At 36.8% G+C, this 22,206-nt stretch overlaps 2 protein-coding genes across 2 annotated transcripts in view; one reads left to right on the top strand and one right to left on the bottom strand.

Moving 5' to 3' along the window:
* LOC149564161 (IAA-amino acid hydrolase ILR1-like 1) overlaps positions 1–20,389 on the top strand; it is a 49,074-nt gene extending 28,685 nt beyond the window's left edge. The window contains exons 2-5 of the mRNA XM_089827224.1: positions 16,899–17,024; positions 17,297–17,611; positions 18,939–19,067; positions 19,283–20,389. Coding sequence (XP_089683350.1) covers positions 16,899–17,024; positions 17,297–17,611; positions 18,939–19,067; positions 19,283–19,687 — 975 coding nt within the window. The 3' untranslated portion in view covers positions 19,688–20,389. The remainder of the gene's footprint in view (positions 1–16,898; positions 17,025–17,296; positions 17,612–18,938; positions 19,068–19,282) is intronic.
* LOC149564162 (uncharacterized) lies at positions 10,063–12,305 on the bottom strand. The gene is made up of 5 exons (XM_089827223.1): positions 11,680–12,305; positions 11,255–11,551; positions 11,019–11,143; positions 10,648–10,924; positions 10,063–10,540 (listed from the first exon to the last, which is right to left on the bottom strand). The coding sequence occupies exons 1-5, from the start codon at positions 12,250–12,252 to the stop codon at positions 10,154–10,156; spliced, it is 1,659 nt and encodes a 552-aa protein (XP_089683349.1). The 5' UTR covers positions 12,253–12,305; the 3' UTR covers positions 10,063–10,153.
* Positions 20,390–22,206: the final 1,817 nt, after the last annotated feature.

Genomic DNA, 22,206 nt, shown 5'->3' with positions numbered 1-22,206 from the left:
TCTTTCCTATCAAAACGTTCAATCAATTTCTCCGTAAACTCCACATATGAGGTAATGTGTGCATGACCCATAGTGACCATACCATGATGCCACCACTCGTGTCCTAACCCATCCAGATGAATTGCTGCATACTTAATAGCTTCTTCCTCAGGCATAGGGTTCAATTGAAAGTATGTGTCAAGCTTTTGAACCCAAGCTCTTGCTGTAGACTTCCTCGAGCCATCATAATATGGTAACTGAAGTTTCCCTACTTTCTTCCATAGCTCATAGCTCTGGTTCCTGTCATGTCCACGTGGCATATGTTTCATCCGCACATCCATATACTCCCTAAAGGTAATTGCAGTAGTAAAATCTGGACCTCCGGCTTCCTAATCTCTTCTCAATTGGTCCTGTATATCAGTGATTTGGGGCTCTGGTACGGGCTGCTCTGGAGCTCTAGGAGGAAATGTGGGAATCATGGGCCTCGAACTCACTGTCCTAGCTTGCTGGGGTGCATGACCGAAATTGTTCCCAACTTGTTCACCTCCATTATGTGTCCCATCTTGATTATTCCCATTTTGATTGTTACCATTCTGATTATTTCCTCCACCCATGTTAGTGTTCAACCCCATTTGATGAGCCATCATTTGCATCATAAGCTCCAATCTCTGATTTTGTTCCTGTGCCCTCTGTTCTGCTAATCGCTGTCCATGTGCCAAGGTCTCTAATAACTGTAAGAATCTTTCCTCTCCAGGATCCCGAGCATTCCTGTCTCCCATATTGCCAATAACCTGTTCACCTGTATCAATATGATCCTCTAGATTTCCTTGTTCCTCTTGTCCTGTGTTAAGACGAACCCTAGTTCTTAAAATTATAGCGATGAGTTAAAGGTTGAACACTCCAATCTGTCATATCACCACCTGTTCATTGTGTTTGTACCCACTAGGATGGCAGGATAAACAAGCTCTGATACCACTGTAATGACCCTTACTAATAGGATCACTAAAACACTGATTCTTTGTACAATTGAATTTCGTCAAATACTTGGCATGTAATCTGAACTGTACCACTGAAGAAAATGAAACTAAATATGTACTATGGAAATTTCGTCAAACACTTGGCAAACAAACTGATTTGTACTGTTAAAGTTTAATTCCGTACTCAAGAAATTGTTGTGCAACAAATCCACAGTAAACTGATGTAATAACAGTACCAATATATTTAAGTGTTCAATACAATTGCTAATTATAACTTTCAGATTTTGACAACTTTCAGACTTGCATTTGTTTGGCACTAAAAACTACTATAAGTATGCACTGTAAATAGACCTTATGGTTTGAATTGAACATTAATGTTTTTCACATATGATAGACTCAAATTTGAAATATGCAATGTAGATAATGACTGATTTCTATGAACTGTTACAGCAATGACTAACAAATACAAACCTTTATTACAAACTTTGACAATAATCTAGCAAATACAATAGAATTAGAAGAACCTGGAATTGCAATACAAGCACTGTAGACAAAAACCCGAACTGTATGTTGCACCCAAGAAAGCTGTTCGTACCCTACTGCTGTGCCAGGTGTTACTGTAGCTCGGCATTGTAGCGCTGTCACTGTAGCTCGACACTGTAGCGTTGTCACTGTTCACCATTCACTTTGCATATTAGTTTTTTGACTTGTAGGCACCAAATAAACCCCCAGACTCTGTATTGCAACAGCGTGGAGATTGATAGCTGAGAGGGATTTCGTCCTCAAAGCCCCAGGAAGATTATCTCCAAACTAAACAAGTAATTTCTTCAATCAACAAAGCATGCCTCAATGGAAGCTCTTCCACCTCTTTTATTTAGTTCTCACAAAACCCATGCCTTCGTCTTGTCAATGTGGGATAAAACATAACTCCCTTATATAACTTATGTCTCCAATGTATTATAAAATAAAGGGGACTCTTTTATTTAAATATTGCCCACCAACTATAGTCTAAGCATTAACAAAGTTAAATATTTGAATTTAACTTTATAAAATGACACTATTAATGCAAAATAAATCATATCAATAATAAATGAATCTTTTTGTCGATTTTAAACATTTACCATCAATATGTTGCTGCCATAGGATGTCTAGAATGACTTACTATAAATAGTAAGTATGCCCAAAACTACCTCAAAACCCCTCAGAGACACCCTGCAACTGAAAACTGTCTAGGTCAAATGGCCTCTAAGTCCCTTTGATGTCCTGGTTAGCCTATGGGACCATGGGGAAATAGGCTAACGACACATCATGATATGAATGCTAGAAAGGGGACATTACATCGACTCCCTTTAGGTAGCTCCATTTCATAGGCAATTTCGCCTACCCTTCGAACCACTTTGTATGGTCCATAGAAATGGGGGTTGAGCTTCTCCTTACTAGACAACTTGAGGGAGGATTGTCGATATGGTTGAAGCCGAAGGTATACCAAGTCACCAACCTCAAAACTTCTTTCTACCCAGTGTAGATCAACATATATCTTCTGTTGGTTTTGTGTCCTCAGTAAATTTTCATTGAGAGATTTCATGGTATCTAAACTCTCCTGTAGCTAGTCTTTAGCCCTTGGTGCACGACTATCGCCCAATGCAAGATCCATGAATGATGAAGGTTCATAGCCATATAATGCCTTGAAGGGTGTCATGCCTATCGACATGTGATAAGTTGTACTGAACAATGCTCACTTAAATGTAGCCAACAAACCCATGCCTTCTGTTGCGTTGAAACATAGCTCCACATATAGCCCTCCAACCATTTGTTCGCAATCTCCATTTGTCCATCTGATTGTGTATGGTAGCTCATACTTGGTGACAACTCTGTCCCTGCCAGCCTAAATGACTCCATCCAAAAAGTGCAAAGGAAACTGATATCTCTGTCACTTGCTATATTTTGTGGGAGTCCATGGAAGCGGAAAACCTCACAGAAGAATAACTCCGCCACTTGAGATGCCTAGTATTTAGTGGAAATGGAAAAGAAAGTAGCATACTTGGTCAAATAGTTAAGCAAGCCAAAAATGCAATCCTTCCCCTGAACCTTGGGTAGCCCGGTGATGAAATCCACTAAGATACTTTACACTTTTGATTAGGGATTGGCAATGATTGAAGAAGTCCTAGTGGTACGGTGTGCTCAAATTTATTTTGCTGGCAGGTAGACATTCGCGTACATACTGCAAGATATCATTCTTGAGGCCCTCCCATGCAAACCATTCTCGGATCTACTTGAAGGTTTTTAGTTATCTTGGGTGTCCCACCAATGGTGAATCGTGCATCTCCTTCAGAATTCTCTCCTTCATTTTGGACTCGGGAACCAGATAGATCCTGCCCTTGTAGTAGATGATATTGCCTACCACCTTATACCTATCATCTTGTACTTGACTATCCATCAACTGATAGACAAATGTGTTCTTGGAGTACTCAACCAACAGGTGCTCCTTCCACTCTGCTGAAAGTCGGGACAAAGAACATATGGCAGGCCTTCCCGACAGAGCATCAACCACTACTTTATTTTTTCCCTTCACATACTCAATTTCAAGGTCAAATGCTTGGATTTTGCTCACCCACTTCTATTGTCGTTCATTCAAATCTTTCTGCTCCAAGAGATATCTCAAGCTATTGTGATCTGTGCATATGACGAATTTCGCTCCAACAAGATATTGTTGAAACTTTGTAAGTCTGTGCATGATGGCGAGCATCTTTTTGTCATAGATGGAGTACAGTCACTCTGCTCCTGATAGCTTCCGACTCTCAAATGCAATGGGGTGAGGTTCAAGCACGTACATGAATGTTTCACTTGCTTGTAGAACAAGTCAAAACAAACATTTTTTGGTTAGTTTTCTCTAGCTTCTTGTTGATGTGAGTTTTGTATCACTTACATAACATATTAGCATTTGAACATTTGATACAGAGTACCAAACATACAATTCCTCTCTTGAAAAGTTATTGCTCATGGGATATGAGAATAACTCCAATGTTCCTTACTCTTGTGGATACTTGTTCAGTTTTATTGATGTGATTTGTTGGTAATCACGTAGGCGGCCTTACGCTATTCATTCAAGGATGACTTGGACCTTGGTGGAATTATGGTGATGGTGATGGGTTTGTGAAATGTGCGGGTGGCAGATAATGTTGATGGAGGATGTGTCTGCCAGTGATGATGTTGATGGGAAAGTGATGGTTGTGGAAGGTGAATGGATGTGCTCTAATATTTGACTAACTTCCCTAACTTCCTTCTCTAAGCTTCAACTACCCAGCTACTCACTATTCTACTCCTACTCCTATGAATGGAAGGTTAGCAAATGGACGGGAATCGAACCTAGTGAGAGCTGACTAGCGGCCTCACTTCCACAGGTGCCATGATTCAAAAGAATAATAAACTAGTTTACCACACAAAGCTTCCCAACCAGCCGCTAGGATGCTAGTGGTCTAGTATTGACCCCTATCAAACATTTACCAAAGCTACCATACAACTATCCATCTACTTTAACCTCACTTAAACAACTTCAAGTGAAATTTGCTTCAACAACTTGAAAGGAAATCTAACTAAGTGGAAGTAGAAAACATGCAATAATACCCAATGTTCTTAATCAACATGCAAATCACAACAATGAAAAAGAGAGCAATTTTGGTATTATCTTCGCAACAATTTCTCCAACACTTTACAAATGAGAGCAAATGGCCTTATATAGGGGCCAAAAATACAACGGACAGTGGAGATCAAAACAAGATCATTGATCCAGATTGGATCCTCAAAACCCTAATTAGGGTTGCCACCCCATCGGCCAATGAGAAGCTGCCACCTCGTCAATGGACCAATGAAAAAAGTGCAAAAAGTGGCAACCAATGAGAAGGCACCAAAATGGTGGCCAATCAGAAATAGACACTTGTCCTATTCTAGAGGAAAAGAGAAATTTGCCACTTGGGCTTACATCAAATGATCTTCTAATATAACTCTTCCCTTTTCTTTCATTTTCTTAGCTAAGGCAATGGACTTAGCTAGCCTTTCGTTAACTTCTTCCATAGGAGGGCAACGTGTGTGCTTTGCCCCGAGTTCCACTGACTTCACCCCGCTACTTGTTGCTTGTAGCATCTTTTCATGATCCTTCTTATATTCTTTTGCAAATCTAATAAGAGCATTGAGAGAGGAAAGGGTACTTAGATGCTTCTTCCTGATGGCAACCTTTTCTAGCGCATCAAATCTCGATCCAAGTCTTATCTCATTGATATCCTCTTCTCTGATGTTTTCAAAATCAAGGGCTGCTCCGTTGTCGCTCATTATGGTCGTAATGGAAGTGTCGATGCCTAGGCTGTGATGTGCAACTGTCTTTTGTATATCCTTTTATTGTACCGCCATTGGTATTGGTTATTCGCCTCATTTTCAAGAAGGAGGGTGTTTTGGGCATCATATCCTCTTTGTCTTTCTTAGTGTTTGTTCGCTTGGGATTCTTAGTTGCACTAACATCCTCCATGCTCGTCGCCCTATTACGAGATGGTAGAGTGGTGGACTAGAAGGCAAGTAGAACCAAGGGAGGCAATCCTTAGACTAGAACAAAAGAGAGAAATCCGCTTAAGGACCCCTTTAAACTCTAAATGATTTGAAATATCTTTACCAATAGCCAAGGGGGATTGTCCTTCTTTTAGTCTATCCTTCATCCATATCATGTCCACTGCATTGATATTGGTGTCGGTTATTCACTTCATTTTCGAGAAGGAGGGTGTTTTGGGCATCATATCCTCTTTGTCTTTCTTTGTGTTTGTCTACTTGGGATTCTTACTTGCACTAACATCCTCCATACTCGTCGCCCTATTACAGGATGGTAGAGTGGTGGACCAAAAGGCAAGTAGAACCAATGGAAGCAATCTTTAGACTAGAATGAAAGAAGGATGTCAGCTTAAGGACCCCTTGCAACTCTAAATGATGAAAATTCACCTTAACCAATAATCATACAGCGACTTTTCGGAATTAGGACTAGATCTCAAGAATTTCAAATCCACTTGCAAATAAAAAATGTATCATGTAATTCACCTCCAAATAAAATTACCCAACCTAGGGCAAAAATCGCAGCTTCTTGCAAAAATCAGAATTTTATCTCCCACAAAATTCGGCTCCCATAAATTTCGGCCCCCACAAATTTCGGCCTTCCACAAAATTCACTTTCCACAAATTTTGCCAAGCAAGAAGATTGCAGATCTGCTCTTGCAAAATCGCCAACACCTTGAGAAGGAGAAGTGAGAAGTAAGGAGGAAATGGGAGAGAGGCCTCCTCTTATACCCAACTTTTTTACTCCCTCCAAGTTAGCTGACTTGGACCCTGGGAGAAAGAAAAACAAATAATTAATGCAAAATTATGACCCACAATTAAATACTTAGCTAAAATTAATTTTGCCATGATGAAAATTAACTTTTTAAATTGCCATTTGGACCAAAATTGCAAAAAGAAAATAAATAATGCCTTAGAGGTGTTAAATATTTCCATTTAATGAAGATTTAGTAATTAATACATCATTAAAATTAGATTTTGGCTAGCCAAAAGTCATTTTTCAATATTAAATTACTAATTTCATTAAAGGCTAAAAGGGTTTTCAAGGCAATTTAATCCATTTAAAGCCAAATTTTGAAATTTAAATCTCAATCGATTTTGCTAAGCAATCTTAGCATTTTAGCACAAATAAAATTATCTCTCTAGAGCCTAAAAATCGATTTTGCAATTTGACTTCACCATCACAAAAATTAATTTTCTTCACCAAAAAATAATTAAGATTTTCCAAAAGACCAAATTTAACAAAAATTTCATTTTTTGAAAATTATCCAAATTTATACAATTATATTCAAATTTTCAAAAGAAAATGTCTAAGTACAAAATTCACAATTTTATCCGACCAAGTTGGAATTAACTTTGAAATTTGTTCGGCCTAAGGATAGAATTGGTGGCTCTGGAAAATCAAGCTAAAAAAAAACCGGGTGAAAATAAGCTAAGTCCCTCCCATTGGCCTGAAGGTGTCTAAGGCTCAAAATTTTCAAAACTCAAAATTGTTGGACAATCCAAAAATTTGCCGAGGCAATAAAAAAAGGGGGGTCCCCAAAATTTTGGGGCGATGGTGTGAAAACCTCACAACACTTCTATCCATTTCTAAATAGAAGTGGGAGAATATATCATGGACTTTATTATAGGACTAACAAAAACATAGGGTAAGAATTCTATTTATGTGGTAGTGGACAAAATAGCAAAACATTCACATTTCTTCCCTATTGCAACGAATTACAAGGCGCTACAATTGGCAGATTTTATCGTTAAATAAAATATTAAACTCCATGGGCTGCCAAAATCAATTGTAAGTGATCATGGCAGCAACTTTCCAAGTCTATTTTGGCAAGAATTGCTTCTAATGCACAATGTACTCACTCTAGAGAATGAATTACCACCATAGACAGATGGTCAAATGGAAATAATTATCAAACAGCTAGAAGGATATATAAGGAATTATGTATAAAGATAACAAAATGTATGGATCAACTTCCTCTACTTGGGAGAGTATTTCTATAGTACAATTCAGCGCATGTTTTTTGTTATCTCTTTTTTGAAGGTCTTTTATTGATATGATAGCTAACAGTAACTCATGTTAATGGGTCATTTTACATGGTGTGATGCTAGGGGCCAAAGATTTGATTCAAACAAGCCAAGATTTGTTGAAGATCCTTAAGGTACACTTACAAAAAGCTCAGAATTACAAATAGTATGCTGATCAGAAAAGAAATCAGAGAACTTTTGCAGCAGGGGAAACAGTTTTCCTAACAGTGCAGTCTTACAAGTAGTTATCTCTACGAATGAGTGGAGTGGAAAATCTCAACACACAGTTTTATGAACCATATAGGATTACATGAAGAATTGGAGTAAGGGATCTAATGCTGAAGCCTAAGGTCATTATGGAAACCAAGGAATGAAAGTGAAGAAACAAAAGCACTACAAAATATTAGGTGACACAGAATAATCTTCTTGAAGAAAATGCCACTTCAGAATGTTCGGGAATATTTGGCCATCGAAACTTGTGTTGCTTAGGGGCAAGCAATTCCAGGAAGGGAGGTTTGCCATTCTCCCCTTTCCAGTGAGCTACAAAGGATAATTAAAATATTGCCGCATAAGGAAAAATTACAAAAAAAATAAAAATAAAAAAGATAACAGGAAAAAACAAAAATAAAGAGATGGTCGCCTCAACTAGGACAAGGCCAGAAGTGGCTACCTGAAATAGGATATGTGATCTTTTTGTTTGTTTTCAAGTTTTCATTAATATAATAAAAGATTTGAGAGCAAAGGAGGTGGCGATCTTAGAAGCCACTGGTGTAGGGTTAGCAGCCACCACCCTAGGAACATATAAGACTACTTAGACAAGAAATAGGTAGTGGGAAGGTCATTCAAAATGATCTTTCCTCTTCAGGCTTCACTTGAGCAATTGTTCAAATCCTAAGAACTAGTTGAGATTCAAGAGTTGAAACCCTTGGGCATCTCAAATGAAGATTTCAGCAAGGTTCTACATAGCAGTTTTGGTGCATATCCAGTTAGCAGTCCGCTCCAGCATCTTCCTAGTTTCAGTATATCAGTCTAGTTAACTGTCCATTCTAGCTCTTTTTTGGGATTCAAAGCAGCAATTTAGCTTGATAGCAGAATCCAACACATTTCTGGTTCATAGATAACTGCAAACGAACTTCCTGGATATGGGTAAAGGATTACAGATCGTAAGACAGACCAGCAGCAACTCAGGAAGTTCCCAGAACCAAATGCTTGCCATGTGGTGTGAAGTTGAACAAAGGAGATATAATAATCATGTGTGAGAGGTGAGCTTTCAGTAGCAGAAATTAATCTCAGGTTTTCGTGTTTAATAGCAAGAATTGTGTAAGTTATTAATGTCCCTCAAGTCTCCATTTTGTAAGAGCAGTAAAAATTTCATAATAAAGTGTTGTTTTTAGATTCAGTCAGCTGTTATAACTTATATTCATTGACAACCAATTTATTATTATTATTGTATATTTAATTGACATGATAAGGATGGCCATACTCTTGGCATGTTGGCCGTAAAACATGCCCGCTTCAGTACCATAATTCGTCTGGTTTAGCAACAGAGGAGAAATGGAAAGAGCTCAGTAACTAGTTGCTATATCATTTGCACCATGAGCAAGTGTTGTGCCTTATGAACCATTCATTAAGAATGTCCTAGCTCATTCATTTTCAAATGGTGTAGTAAATAATGTGATGATTTATTAGGATTCAACAGCGTAGTTACGTGTTAATCTTCATGAAGCCAAATTTCATGAGTAGTGATTTACAAGAACTCACCTCTCATAACCAAGAATGGTCTACTTAGCACGCATTGCATCTAGGTGATGCTTAAGGATTTGGGCACCACTTCATAGTAGGTCACCATTCTTGTACCAATTAGACTCAAGCATGCATAATCATGAAGTTTCCTTCACAATCAAGCCCTCTTAGCTTGCTTCCACATTAAAAAAAATAAGCTAGTGTTAATGCTATTTTCTTTTGGATCAGACTCTTAACTTGTTATCAGTTAAACAATTTTATATCTCTGAGGCAAATATAACCTGAATATTCTCCATTGATTTTAGGGAAGACAGGTATCAGATCTACCTCAACAAAGAGGACTTTGGAGGTTTTAAACCATAGTTATCTAGACTTCACAGTTTTTGAAACAAAACATTATTATACTAGGCTGTGAATTGTCACAATTTACCTTAGTTGCCGATTCGGGCACGTGAATCGGATCCGTGGATTCGGGATTTTTTTTTTTTCCCAATTATGATTCGTGGAGGATTCGTGCATATATATATATATATATATATATAATTATATATATATATAATTATATATATATAATTATATATATGCATTATATATACTAAAAAAAAGAGAAATATACATAATTCTAAAACTAAATCATTTCATAGTATGAATCTAGTATACTTGATCAATGACATTGATAATTAATCTATTTTCACGATTATAAAGGAAATCAACACATTCACATTGAATTACTGAAAGTGAAAGCTTGTAACATTCAAAATATAGATCATTAAACTTAAAGTTTATAACATGATTTACTCATAAAAGAGTCAAGAGTCAACACTAAAGTTTTTTATTTAATCATCAAATGGATTTTCAAGAAAATCCGCATCAGAGGGGTACTGGTGAGCTGCAAGTGCTGCATCTGTATTAGTAGAGGAACCCAAACCACTAGTAGTAGAGGGGATTGTTAACTCATAATCCTCCTCCTCATCATCCACATCAATCAAAGTGGATCTAGCAAGATCTCGGATGGTCATATCTAAATCAGGAGTCTCGGGTGCTACATCCCAAAGCTTTTCGGGCCCCTTCTTGTACTTAGGATCCTTCCGTGACAACAAGCGCAAATTGTTGTGAATGAACACAAGGTCTTCTGATTTTTTTGGAGCCAACCGGTTGCGTTTGATTGAGTGGATAAAGGAGTCAGTACTCCAATTCCGCTCAGCGGCAGAAGAGCTGGCAACCTAAAGAGAAATTAAAAATTATCAATACAACAATCAAGATAAATAAATTAAATAATAAATTCAAGGAATTGAGAATGTTAACCTTAAGCTTAATTTTACAAACTTACTTGGGATAGGACCTTTATGGCAAGAGGTTGGAGGTACGTGAAGGCTTGCCCATGAAGGTACCACCATTTGATGGCACCCATCCTGCTTTGGTCTGCTATAGCAATAGGGTCGAAATCCTCACCTGAGTTGAAAGCAGCAAATTCACTCCTCACAATTGCCCCAATCTCTGGATCTTGGAATATCTTAGCTAGTGCCCTCTTATACCCATCTGCAACCTCTGCATCTCTAAATGGTGGCACTCTACCTGGAAGGCGAAGTACATCTGCACTATAGTACCTGGGGATAACAAAAGACAATTGAACACTATCAAATATCAATAGCACAAACATTGGATAAAATAAGCACAAACATTTGATAAGAACTACAGTACCTCGGGGATAGAGCATATGCAAGGAGGTGCAAAGGTGTGGTCATCTTGTTCCATCGATGATGAACAATTTTTTCCACCTTCTTGTAAAGGGTGTCCTCAGGATCATTCTCCCTCCTCTGTATGACCTAAGATATGAAATATGAATAATAATTATAATTAGTGAATATGTCAATTTAAACTTTAGAATCTAGATATCTCTCAAATAAAAAATTGTTGTAAAAGAGCGTAAAACTTACCATTTTAATTTTTTCCAGCATACTATCCATGGAATCATAAATATCCCCAAGGCATGGCTCATCACTATCTGCGAAGCGAAGCATTGCCATTATTGGATCGGTGATTTCCAACACATAACTCACAAGACCCCACCAATCCTCATCTAGTATCATTCTTCTCACATTTAAAGCCCTTGCTGTATTGGAATTCTTCCAAATGCCCCATTGGGGGCTAATGACCATATGCTTCAATGCTTCTTTTACCTTCACAAGTCGTCTCAAGACGATTGTGTGAGAGGCAAAGCGGGTTTCAGCAACCTAAGAACATGTTAAACTCAAGTTAGTAAAACATTTAAAAATTAAAACATGTTAATGTAAACAACAACAAAAATTAATAATTGTGGAATCCAATAATATTCAATTATATATTAAATATAAAAATTTACCTTCAATAACTCCAAGTCCGAGAAACTCCTAAAAATTGCTTGTGACATGTGGTGATTTGTCACAAACATTTGAATCTCTTCAGCTTCCTCATATATCCTTTTCACCCAATCTATTTCGGTGCCAATTGCTTTCATCACTAAATTGAGAGAGTGGACGGTGCATGGTGTCCAAAAGATATGATCATATCTAGACTCTACAATTATCCCTGCAGCCCTGCAAACTTTTGCATTGTCCGTGACCACTTGAACAACATTATCAGGACCCACTGACTCTATGGCATCAATGAGAATGCGTGAAATAAATTCTGCATCTTTCACTTGCCCTTCACAATCAACTGCCTTCAAGAACATTGCCCCCTTAGGGCATACAGCAATAACATTGATCAATGGACGGTTTCTACAATCTTTCCAACCATCCGAAATAATAGACACACCCGATTGAACCCAAAAATCTCTTATTGGTTGAAGTTGAGCCTCTACATTTTTCCTCTCATCATGTAATATGGTAGTGCGCAACTTCTCATAACCAGGCGGTTTGTAACCATGGGGTGCATCATTTATTGCTTCCACCATCTCCCTAAAATAAGGTGATCTAGCAAAATTAAATGAAACACCATTTGCAATTAAACAACATCCAATTTTGTGATCAGCAATGTCTCTCTTTTCAATTTGGAATGCCCTATCTAGTGGGCCTCTCTTGCGGGTGAGTGGAGATGGGTCTTCATCTTCATCATTTGTAGTTGGCATAGGCAAAAAAGGATGTGTTCTTGTGTTTGTTTGATCAAATGATGGTGTTGGTATATTTGTTTTTTGGGAAGCACCACGTTTTGCTTTTGCAACTGCTCTATCAACATCATCTTGCTCTTTTGCTAATGCTGCTATTTGTGCAGCTGGTAATCCCTTCTTATCACTACCTTGACACATGTGAGTTCCTTCACCTGCAGGGCCCAAAAAATGTAGTTTCACTCAGGAATAGGAGCTTCTATGTTGTATGTTGCAAAAATTACATTTCCATATGTATGCCCCACCCCCAGGACATTGTGCAACTCTTGTTGTGTGTCTCCATAAAGGAGACCCCTTATCAATTTTGAAGCTTGGTGATGCAGCCCCACCCCCACCCACTGAGCCTTGACTACTCATTGTTCTATTCTTGCAATCTAGAAAAAGTGAAAGAAAACCATACTTCACACTTGCACAAAAACTTGAAAATTTGGAAAACTAAAAATAAATCAATAATCTATGAAAGAATTCAAGAATATGGTTGAAATGCATACCTTAAACACTTCTTGCAAGGTATTTGAAGCTCCACAACCGATCTCCTTCGAATCCAAGCACTTCACTTCAAACTAGCAAGTATGAGAGAGCAAAATGAGAGAGCAAAATAGAGAGCAAAATAGAGAGCAAATGAACTTGCATTGTGATTTAGAGGGTCGTTTTTAGGGTTTAGGGAAAAAAAAAAACATTAAAAAATGATAATGGGCCCACGTTTTTGCATTCTCCTCCTTCATTGCTGCGGATTCACACGGATCCGCGCGTGGATCCTCGAGGATCCGGGCAGGATTCATAATCCTGCCTGTGGATCCGTAAGGATCCGCGGCCCGCGGATCCTTACGGATCCACAGGCAGGATTACGAATCCTACCCGGATCCTCACGGATCCATACGTGGATCCGGATCCGAATCGGACCCCGCGGATCCTTACGGATCCACAGGCAGGATTACGAATCCTACCCGGATCCTCACGGATCCATACGTGGATCCGGATCCGAATCGGACCCGAGCCCGGATCCGGCCTTTTCCAGGCGAATCCGGTAACTAAGCAATTTACTCATAAATAAGTGATGAGATATAAGATGACAAAGGTTTCTGGATTATTATGCTTAAACTATAGAATTTACTGTGACATAAGTTGAATACTTTTAAAATAAGTCATCAAGTATAGATGTTCTGAACCTAGTTGTTGTCCCTAGCCTTGTAGCGGTAAGACCTAAGTTTGTTTTGTAGCGATCCATGAGCTATAAGAGTATGTAGCATTTTATGCTCCGGGCCAGTGAATAACTTTACCACATTTAATTATTTTTCAGAATCAAAATGTGTAGTCACCTTTTTAACTTGCAAGAGGATTATGCCTCTTGCACACATCTGGAGCATGCATTGGTATGATGTTTGCATATTTGAACTTAGGTCACTCCTAGGAAAGAAACAAAATTTTAACAACAGGTCATCGTCTTGGGCTTGAACAAAACAGTTGTATTAGAACTGTAGCTCTTCTAAATTACTAAAATCAAATTCCCAGCTCTTCCTATTGCATGAAGTTCTACCATACTCATTTAGTGGAAAACCACGATCACCATGTCCCCATTGATATTGGGAATACTTAGATTTCACCTTCTGTTGATTTGGGTTTTGGGATCATTCCAACATGCAGACTAAAATAATAATCCTATCCTCTTTTAAACAAGGAAACTTCATATGCTAAACAAGGTAACAAATGTGTGATCAATTGAAGCAACCCCAAGGTTTGCAATGCATACTATCCCTCTTAGTGTTGGATACAACTCAGTTTATATGATGTGATATTGCTGGTAATCCTAAAAGGACTTATGCCATTCATTCATGAATCTATCAACACTTCCCCCTCAAATTGTCCAAGAATCAGACTAAACTGGCTTGAACTTCAAAGAAGATAAAAAAGAAAGAGGGTTGAAGGAATCTAAGCTAACACTTAAAGGCTAAAACAATGATATTAAAGGATGATGCTTAGATGAGTGAACCCCTTAGCCAAGCTTTGCTTCATTAAATGAGACAATTGCACAAAAATGATGTAATCACCAAAGATGATGAAGTATTTCCATATTGTAAACATTCATCCAAATACCCAATACTGGCACAATCTGAATGGACATCCACAATCAAACTTAATGCATAAATTAAGTTCAAACTAACCATGCATAGTGGTTTGCAATCAACAAACAACAGATGGTATGAACAAAAATTCATCATGCATCTTCACATTTCTCCATTTCAATCAATGAACTCCAACAAAAACTTGGAGAAGTAGAAACCATGTAATATGTTAGAACAACGCCTAAAATTTCACCATATCTTCAATGAAAGTTATATATTGAATTCAAACATAGTTGGCATCAATATCTTATCTACTCCTGCTACTGCCTACTTCTACTTGATTGCTCCTAATACTAATGACTAACCCCTTTACAAATGAGAAGGCCAATCCTTTTATAGACCTCTGAATTACAATGGAGGGCCTACATTGATTTGATATCTATGGTCAAGAATTTGAGGAAACCCTAATCAGGGTTAGTTACAAATTACAATCACTAATAAATATTTAGTATCATTCAATGAGAAAATTAAATTGCTTTGGAATACATATCCTTATAAGGATGAACCAGTGTGAAAATTTCTTGTAGTATTTCATTAAATGCGTTCCACATGTCCACTTGTGAATGATTCAAGTTGAATGAACCTGGACATGTCAACTTGGAGTAGCTTGATTGGATGAAGATAAATAGGCACCACCTCAGTATGCATTGTTATCTTTGTCTTAACACTTCATCATCATAATGAATTCTCTACATCTCCAGCAATATCTCTTGATACTCAATATTATTGGCTTTGGATTAATTGTGATGGTTATATTCCCAAATTGCTTAATCTTCTCGAATGTTCCTCATTCTCTTCATTTTGAAAATCTTCTCCTACAATTGTTCTTGTTCTTGTCTTGATATCTTGACCTTCTTATTGATGACTGTGTTTCCTTCTTGTTGATCTTGGATTTTCAAAGATTTGATAGCATTCTTCATTTGTAGACTTATTTGTTCCTCATGTGTTTTGGTTCTTTCTTAAGGTTTGAGTCTTATCTTTCATTCCTTTCCTCAAGCTTGTCTTGCATCTTCCCTTGTCTGTGCTTGATAATGATCTTTCATTGTTGTCATGTTGTATTTCTTGATCTTGTCTTGAACACCTCGAGCTAGTACTCTTCATATTTTTCAATCATCCTCATTGCATCACCTATCCTTATGCATCAATCCTTGCATCATCTGATCTTTCTCTATTGCTCGTTATCACTTCATACAATCACTTTTGCAAGAAAAATAGATTCCTTGACTTACAAAGTCTTATATTAATTATAAATTTCCCTTGAATGAAGTAAAAGAAAATCATCATTCCTATTTCACTTTTGGAAAACTCAGATTTTCAGGATTAATTGTTCGAGGAATTTTTTTTGAAACAAATTCTATTCTGTTGGACTTTTCAAAGTATCGTCAAAATCGTTCATAAAACCCTTATAAAACCTAGGAAATGAATTTTATTGCAGATCTGGAAATTATGTATTCAGTCTGTTTGTATGTAAATAACTTGTTTTCCCTTTTAAATTGCTCCTTTTGAGTTCTGATCTGATTACTTCATTGCGAAATTCACCTCATCACTGCTGTGACTGTTTTTGTGTGATTGCAAGAGGATTCCACAATTCTGGCTAGGCTTAGATGTTGTTCAACAATTTTGATCCAACATATGCGGAGGACTTGATTTAAACCCTTTATTTACTTACCCAACAATTTGTGGGGTTTCGACATCTGTCATAAGAACTCTGACTTTTTCAACAATCTGAGGCAAATATTGAGGGTTTCTAAATTTTAAGGCTGTCAATGTTTTTGGAAAGTTGTTAAACATTTTGATTCACATCTAAGAATTTCATTGTTTCTAGGCAGAAATCAAAGGATGCTCTTAATTATTGAGGGGATTTTCGACCTGCTTTCAATTTTCCTTGAATCAGACAATTCGGTTTTCTCTACTCTGATTTGGCACCTGTTTGTGAACTATAAACTTCCATCAGTACTGTGGCATTTCTACTAGTTATATTGAATTCCCAGTTCTTTTCACATCTTGTCAAAATGGGAGATATACCAAAATAGTTCAATGAGAAAACATGCTACATGCGTCACCATGCTTTCACTGGTGATCGGAAGGTTGCATTTTGCTTTCTAAACTTGTCACAACAGCTAGTAATAAAACTAAGAAGCCAGTGGACACAATATTGTCATAGTTATCCAGTTCCCAAAATTTGTCAAACACAATAATGTAAATTTTCTCTAACTATTATACACTAATGAAATTTTTTGAGATGCTTGAAATGATTTTTGCTTATAAAAACCTTCTTATATGGCTTTTAATATTTAATCGAAGTTTTTTCAGGAGGCTGTTGAGTGGGAGAACAAGAGTAAAATTCCAGGGAAAATGCATGCATGTGGACATGATGCACATGTGACTATGCTCCTGGGTGCTGCAAAGATATTGCAGGAGCGGCAGCATATGTTGCAGGTTTCTACCGTTCTAAGTTCTAACTACTCAATTCTTCTGCCTACTTGTTTATATCAGTCAGCAAATGAAAATGCTAGTGCAGCCTTTGACTGTGACACTCCCACCATCTGTCTGTGTGCAACTTGAATCTAGTTTATTCTTAAAATGGATAGTTTTTTTGGTCAAACACCCAGATTTTGTATCTATGTAAACAAAAAGGGTTCTTGTAGAGTATTTTTTTTGGCTGAACATCATAATGGAGCTCTTTGTAACCACTTTAATGGGTATTTCAGGGAACTGTTGTCCTAATTTTTCAACCAGCAGAAGAAGGACGTGGTGGAGCAAAAAGAATGATAGAAGATGGAGCATTAGAAAATGTAGAAGCTATATTTGGAATTCATGTCTCCAGCAGTTATCCAACTGGTGTTTTTGCTTCCAAACCTGGGCCACTGATGGCAGGATGTGGTTTCTTCAAGGCAATTGTAACTGGGAAGGGAGGTCACTCGGGAATTCCACAACATGCAGTTGATCCTATTCTGGCTGCTTCTGCTTCTATTGTCAGCCTTCAACAACTTATTTCCCGGGAATCTGATCCCTTGGATTCACAGGTGCTTTACTTAAATTTTTACATGAGACCTGCAGCAAGGTAGGTATGGGCCAAATGGAAACGAAATTAGCAGCTTTCCATTTTAGTTTCTTTAAGTAGATACCATGTCTCTCTTGCTTAATGCTATTACTAGATATTATTTTGGAAACATATTAACCTATGCTCAATCTACTTATGTTCAGCACAGAATATATATTGAATCCTTTTCCATTATTATTTAATAATGAGAGTAGCCTGCTCTATTTTCACAATTTCAAGTTCTGATGGGATATGTGTGTCGTTCTAATGTAATAAAATCAATTAAGTAATCCTGTTATACTTTCTATCTTGTCTTAAGCCTGTATGACGTTTCTAGTTCTTCCATATGTAAATAGTAAAGGTTAGAAATAGGCTTCTGTAGAAGCTATAGAAAAATCTTTATTAGTTTTGAGGTCACGGCCAGTTCTTTCCATTAACCTTATATACCTAGTTACTGTATCATGGCCAAGTTGGGGAGTAATCCAAGACCTCACCAATTCACCTACTACCCAAGAGTTCAGCAAAAGAAAATATCAAACAAAAGTGTCTGGAAGTGCATTTAAGCTGAAATAGGTATGCGTTTTGTGTTAGGGATCATTAATCATCCCTGTAAAAACTTAGTTTGTAGCTAAGTAATGCATTCCTAAATATTTCAAGTTAGGAATAAAAAGTTGAGTCAGGTTAAATGAGAATCATGTGGCATAAATCATTTTAAAGGTTGAGTTATTTATGAACCTGGCAGTTTTTCCTTTTAAGATTATAGGTGTTTGGTTGGATCACCATCATATTGGTTCACTATAAAGTATAAACTATGGAACCTAGTCACATCTTGAAGGTTTATACTGAAAGTTAGGAATGTAAACCTTGTGAATCAGATAAAACAAATTCATGCCTGTTATAAAATGCAGACAATCTCTTCGAATCTTAAAAGCAGGATTGGAGGCTTCTGGCTGCTTGGAGTTGACACCTTCACTCTGTATATTTACAATGTAGCTAATTAAAAAAGAATTCACTTGCCAATCTGAAAATTATATTTGTTTGTGCATGCACAAGGTAAAAAGAACGGGTTTCAATATTTACCAATATGTGATGTTAATTGCAATGTTTCATAGGTTGTGTATTTGTTTTATGGGCACAAGTTGATGTTCTATAGTTATTTAAAGTAAATTGGTGTGTGGGTGTGACTGAGTAGCATCTTCATACTAACTAGTTTGTTCCAACAAGAAATCTTTGGACAATTGAAGTTGATGTGCTATTTGTTTGTGTTTTGAGTAATTTTCTTTGGTTATTTCTGGTTTCTATTTTCACAGGTGGTAACAGTGGCTGCACTCAATGGAGGTGATGCTTTTAATGTAATTCCAGACTCTGTTACAATCGGTGGCACATTTCGTGCCTTTTCTAATGAGAATTTTTATAGACTCAAGCAAAGAATAGAGGAGGTACATACAACAAGATATATCTGTCAAGAAATTGTATCAATATGGATATCAATTTATATATGTTTATAATAATCAAAGGGAAAAAGATATAATTCTGATTTCTAGAAAGGCTGACATTGCCGCACGATTTCAATGGCAGTTCATTTTTTACTTGTACAGCATAGTTTATCTAGAGAATATGTCCCTGTGTGACGTGACATATTTTGTTATGACAGATTATTGTAGGTCAGTCCCTCGTCCACAGGTGCACATCAACTGTGGATTTCTTACAAAAGGACTTTCCATTTGATCCCCCAACTATCAATGACAGAGATATGTATGATCTTATGTTTAAAGTTGCAGTTGATTTGGTGGGTACAGATAATCTAAAAGTCATTCCTCCTCTCATGGGCTCAGAAGACTTCTCCTTTTATTTAGAGGCTATACCTGGAGCTTTCTTTTTCATTGGAATTGAAAATGAGACATGTGGATCTACTCATGCAGAACATTCTCCATTCTTCACTATTGATGAAAATGTTCTCCCTCTTGGTGTTGCAATGCATGTTGCTGTGGCGGAAAGATACCTCAATGATGCCAAGTCAAATGTCACTCACTCTTCAAGAGAAGTCCTTTACCAATAAAGTTGTACATTAAATACCTGGGGCAATTTGCTGCAAGGACTCATCCCTGACCCAATTCCTTCTTTCATTACCCTTATTCCAATTCACATCCTCATGCTATTTTCCTATTGAAATATTGTATTGCAATTTGGAGGGTACTTCTAGGTATCCTCCTTTTCCGTTCCCTCATTTGCTCTCTGTGGAATATAAGAAATACTAAATCTTTTGTATTTGGACTTGGTTTCCTCAATCACTAGGAGAAAATATTTCCAAGCATATGACTGCCTTACTCTTCGACGTTTAGCTATTTATACTTAGTTCCCCTGCCTGGGTTTTGTGGACAAGCAACACTAAATTGTGAAAGCAGTGTTCATGTTTCCTTGTATAACAGTACAGTTGAAAAATCATCACCAGCTCAAGGTCAACCAAATTTGCCATTCTTGCAAAATCGTTGATGTCCCTAGATAGAAATGCCAATTTCAGGAGCACTTTTTTATATCTCTGTACGCCATCTCTGACGTACAGGAAATAGTCATGGCAGGGGATCATAACTCTTTGGGATATGGTTGTATACTACTTAGTATACGATTACTTTGTTATGAAATCTTATTTGGATACGTAGTATAATTTTGTTAATATAGTAAGAATGGAAACATAAACTAATCTTTTGACTGCAATTATGCAAATATTAGCAATACTTACGTATCAATGTTTTCATAAAAAGTCATCACATGCAATGCTATTGTAAAAAATTTTTGCTTTGGATTTTCTCATCAATGATATAGTTTCCTAGACTTGAAGTGAATGATTTCCTTATTCAATTTTTTATTATTCATGATGAATTAAGCAGTTTGTTTACTAGTTGTGATATTGTTATCGGGATTTAATTGTGTAGTTTTTGAGTCAAACTCATTAACCCATATTTCATGATTAGTGATTCAACACGAATCCATCTCTCATGAGAATAAATGGAACACTTGGCACTCATTGGATTTACCAAGTTGGAGTAGTACTAGGATGGTTAACCTCCTGGGAAGTCCCGATGCTTCACCTCTGTAAGCATTACCTAGATCCAATGAGTGCTAAGTATTCCATTTATTCTCATGAGAGATGGATTCGTGTTGAATCACTACTCATGAAATATGGGTCAATGAGTTTGACTTAGAAACTACACAAGTAAATCCTGATAACAATATCACATTTTGACTTGCTATGGAAATTATCTCCTACTTATCAGTTTATATAGTAATCACAGTTTCATATATATATATATATATATATATATATATATATATATATATATATATATATATATATATATATATATATATATATATATCAGTGTGCTAGTATCTTTCGTTCTTACGTTATTTGTTAAGGTTTCTTTAAGGTTGATAATTGAGGGATGAGGCTGAAATCATGTCTCAAAGTGATTTCACTGACGAAGATGCCCCTCAGTTTTTAGTTCAGTGAAAGAGAATTTAGCTTAAGACTTGCATTCTCATGTTAGATAGGTTAAATGATTCATGGGTTTGAAAATAGTCTGACAAATATTTTAGCTTGATAGACCTTACTAAACAATTGTAAAATCCAAGGAACCGGTTTAATTGGTTGAAATAAAATATGTTCATTTTCTTTAGCTAAACAAAATTGTATTACACGATACACAATCAAACCTTATCCAAAGAAAGGGTTCATTAAGACGACAACTCTTTTAGATGGTATCCTGAAGACAATTTTGGATGATAGCATCTAACACAATTTTTTTTTGGCAAAACGCATTAAGCGTGCAATATATTAGCCAAATATGAAATACACATTGAGACATGGAGGAGCAGCTTGGCATGTGAGTTTTAGAGTAGAAACAAAACAGTGAAGGCCACACATGGGTGGAGATCTACCAAGCCTCCACACTCGCACAACAAGAGATATGACTATGAAGAAGGGCAGCATAACACGAGATTACAGAATAGTTAAAAGCAAAACACATGATTGTTCAAACAAAAGTGTATTAAATGATACACAAACATTATCCAAAGAAAGATTCTATTAAGACATTTCCTCTTATAGATGATGTTTTTGTTAGTTTTAGGTAGCTAGCTTGGATAGCTGTTCGTCCTCTTGTGATTAATTGGCAAATAATTGTTAAGAGTTACAAAAAATAATTATTTGTTAATTAATTGACTCCTTCTAGAAGCCACTAGTAACCTATTGGTTAGGTTGTTTTTATTGAGAAGTAACTAGAAACTTCTTGGTTAGGAAACAACTAGATACTTCTTGGTTGAGTTGTCTTTATCAAGAAGCAACTAGAAACCTCTTGGTTAAGTAGTATAAAAGGGGGTCAAGGGAGGCATTTGGAGAACAAAACAAAATGGAGAACAACAAGAGTTGTAGAAGTATTTGCATTGTTAGCAAATGAGTTTGTAGTGATAGCAAACAGTCTTGTAGTGTTAGCAAGGGCGCAGTGATAGCATTGGGGATAGCAGTGGAGAATATCAACAGGAGGAATTAGGAGGTTGTTTGAATTTTGCCAATGAGAG

The sequence above is a fragment of the Cupressus sempervirens genome, chromosome 4, assembly GCF_028749045.1.
Source record: "Cupressus sempervirens isolate cs-2001-9-10 chromosome 4, ASM2874904v1, whole genome shotgun sequence".
Lineage (NCBI taxonomy): Eukaryota > Viridiplantae > Streptophyta > Pinopsida > Cupressales > Cupressaceae > Cupressus > Cupressus sempervirens.
Note: the sequence above shows the minus strand (reverse complement) of the source record. Positions and strands in the feature narration are given on the sequence as shown.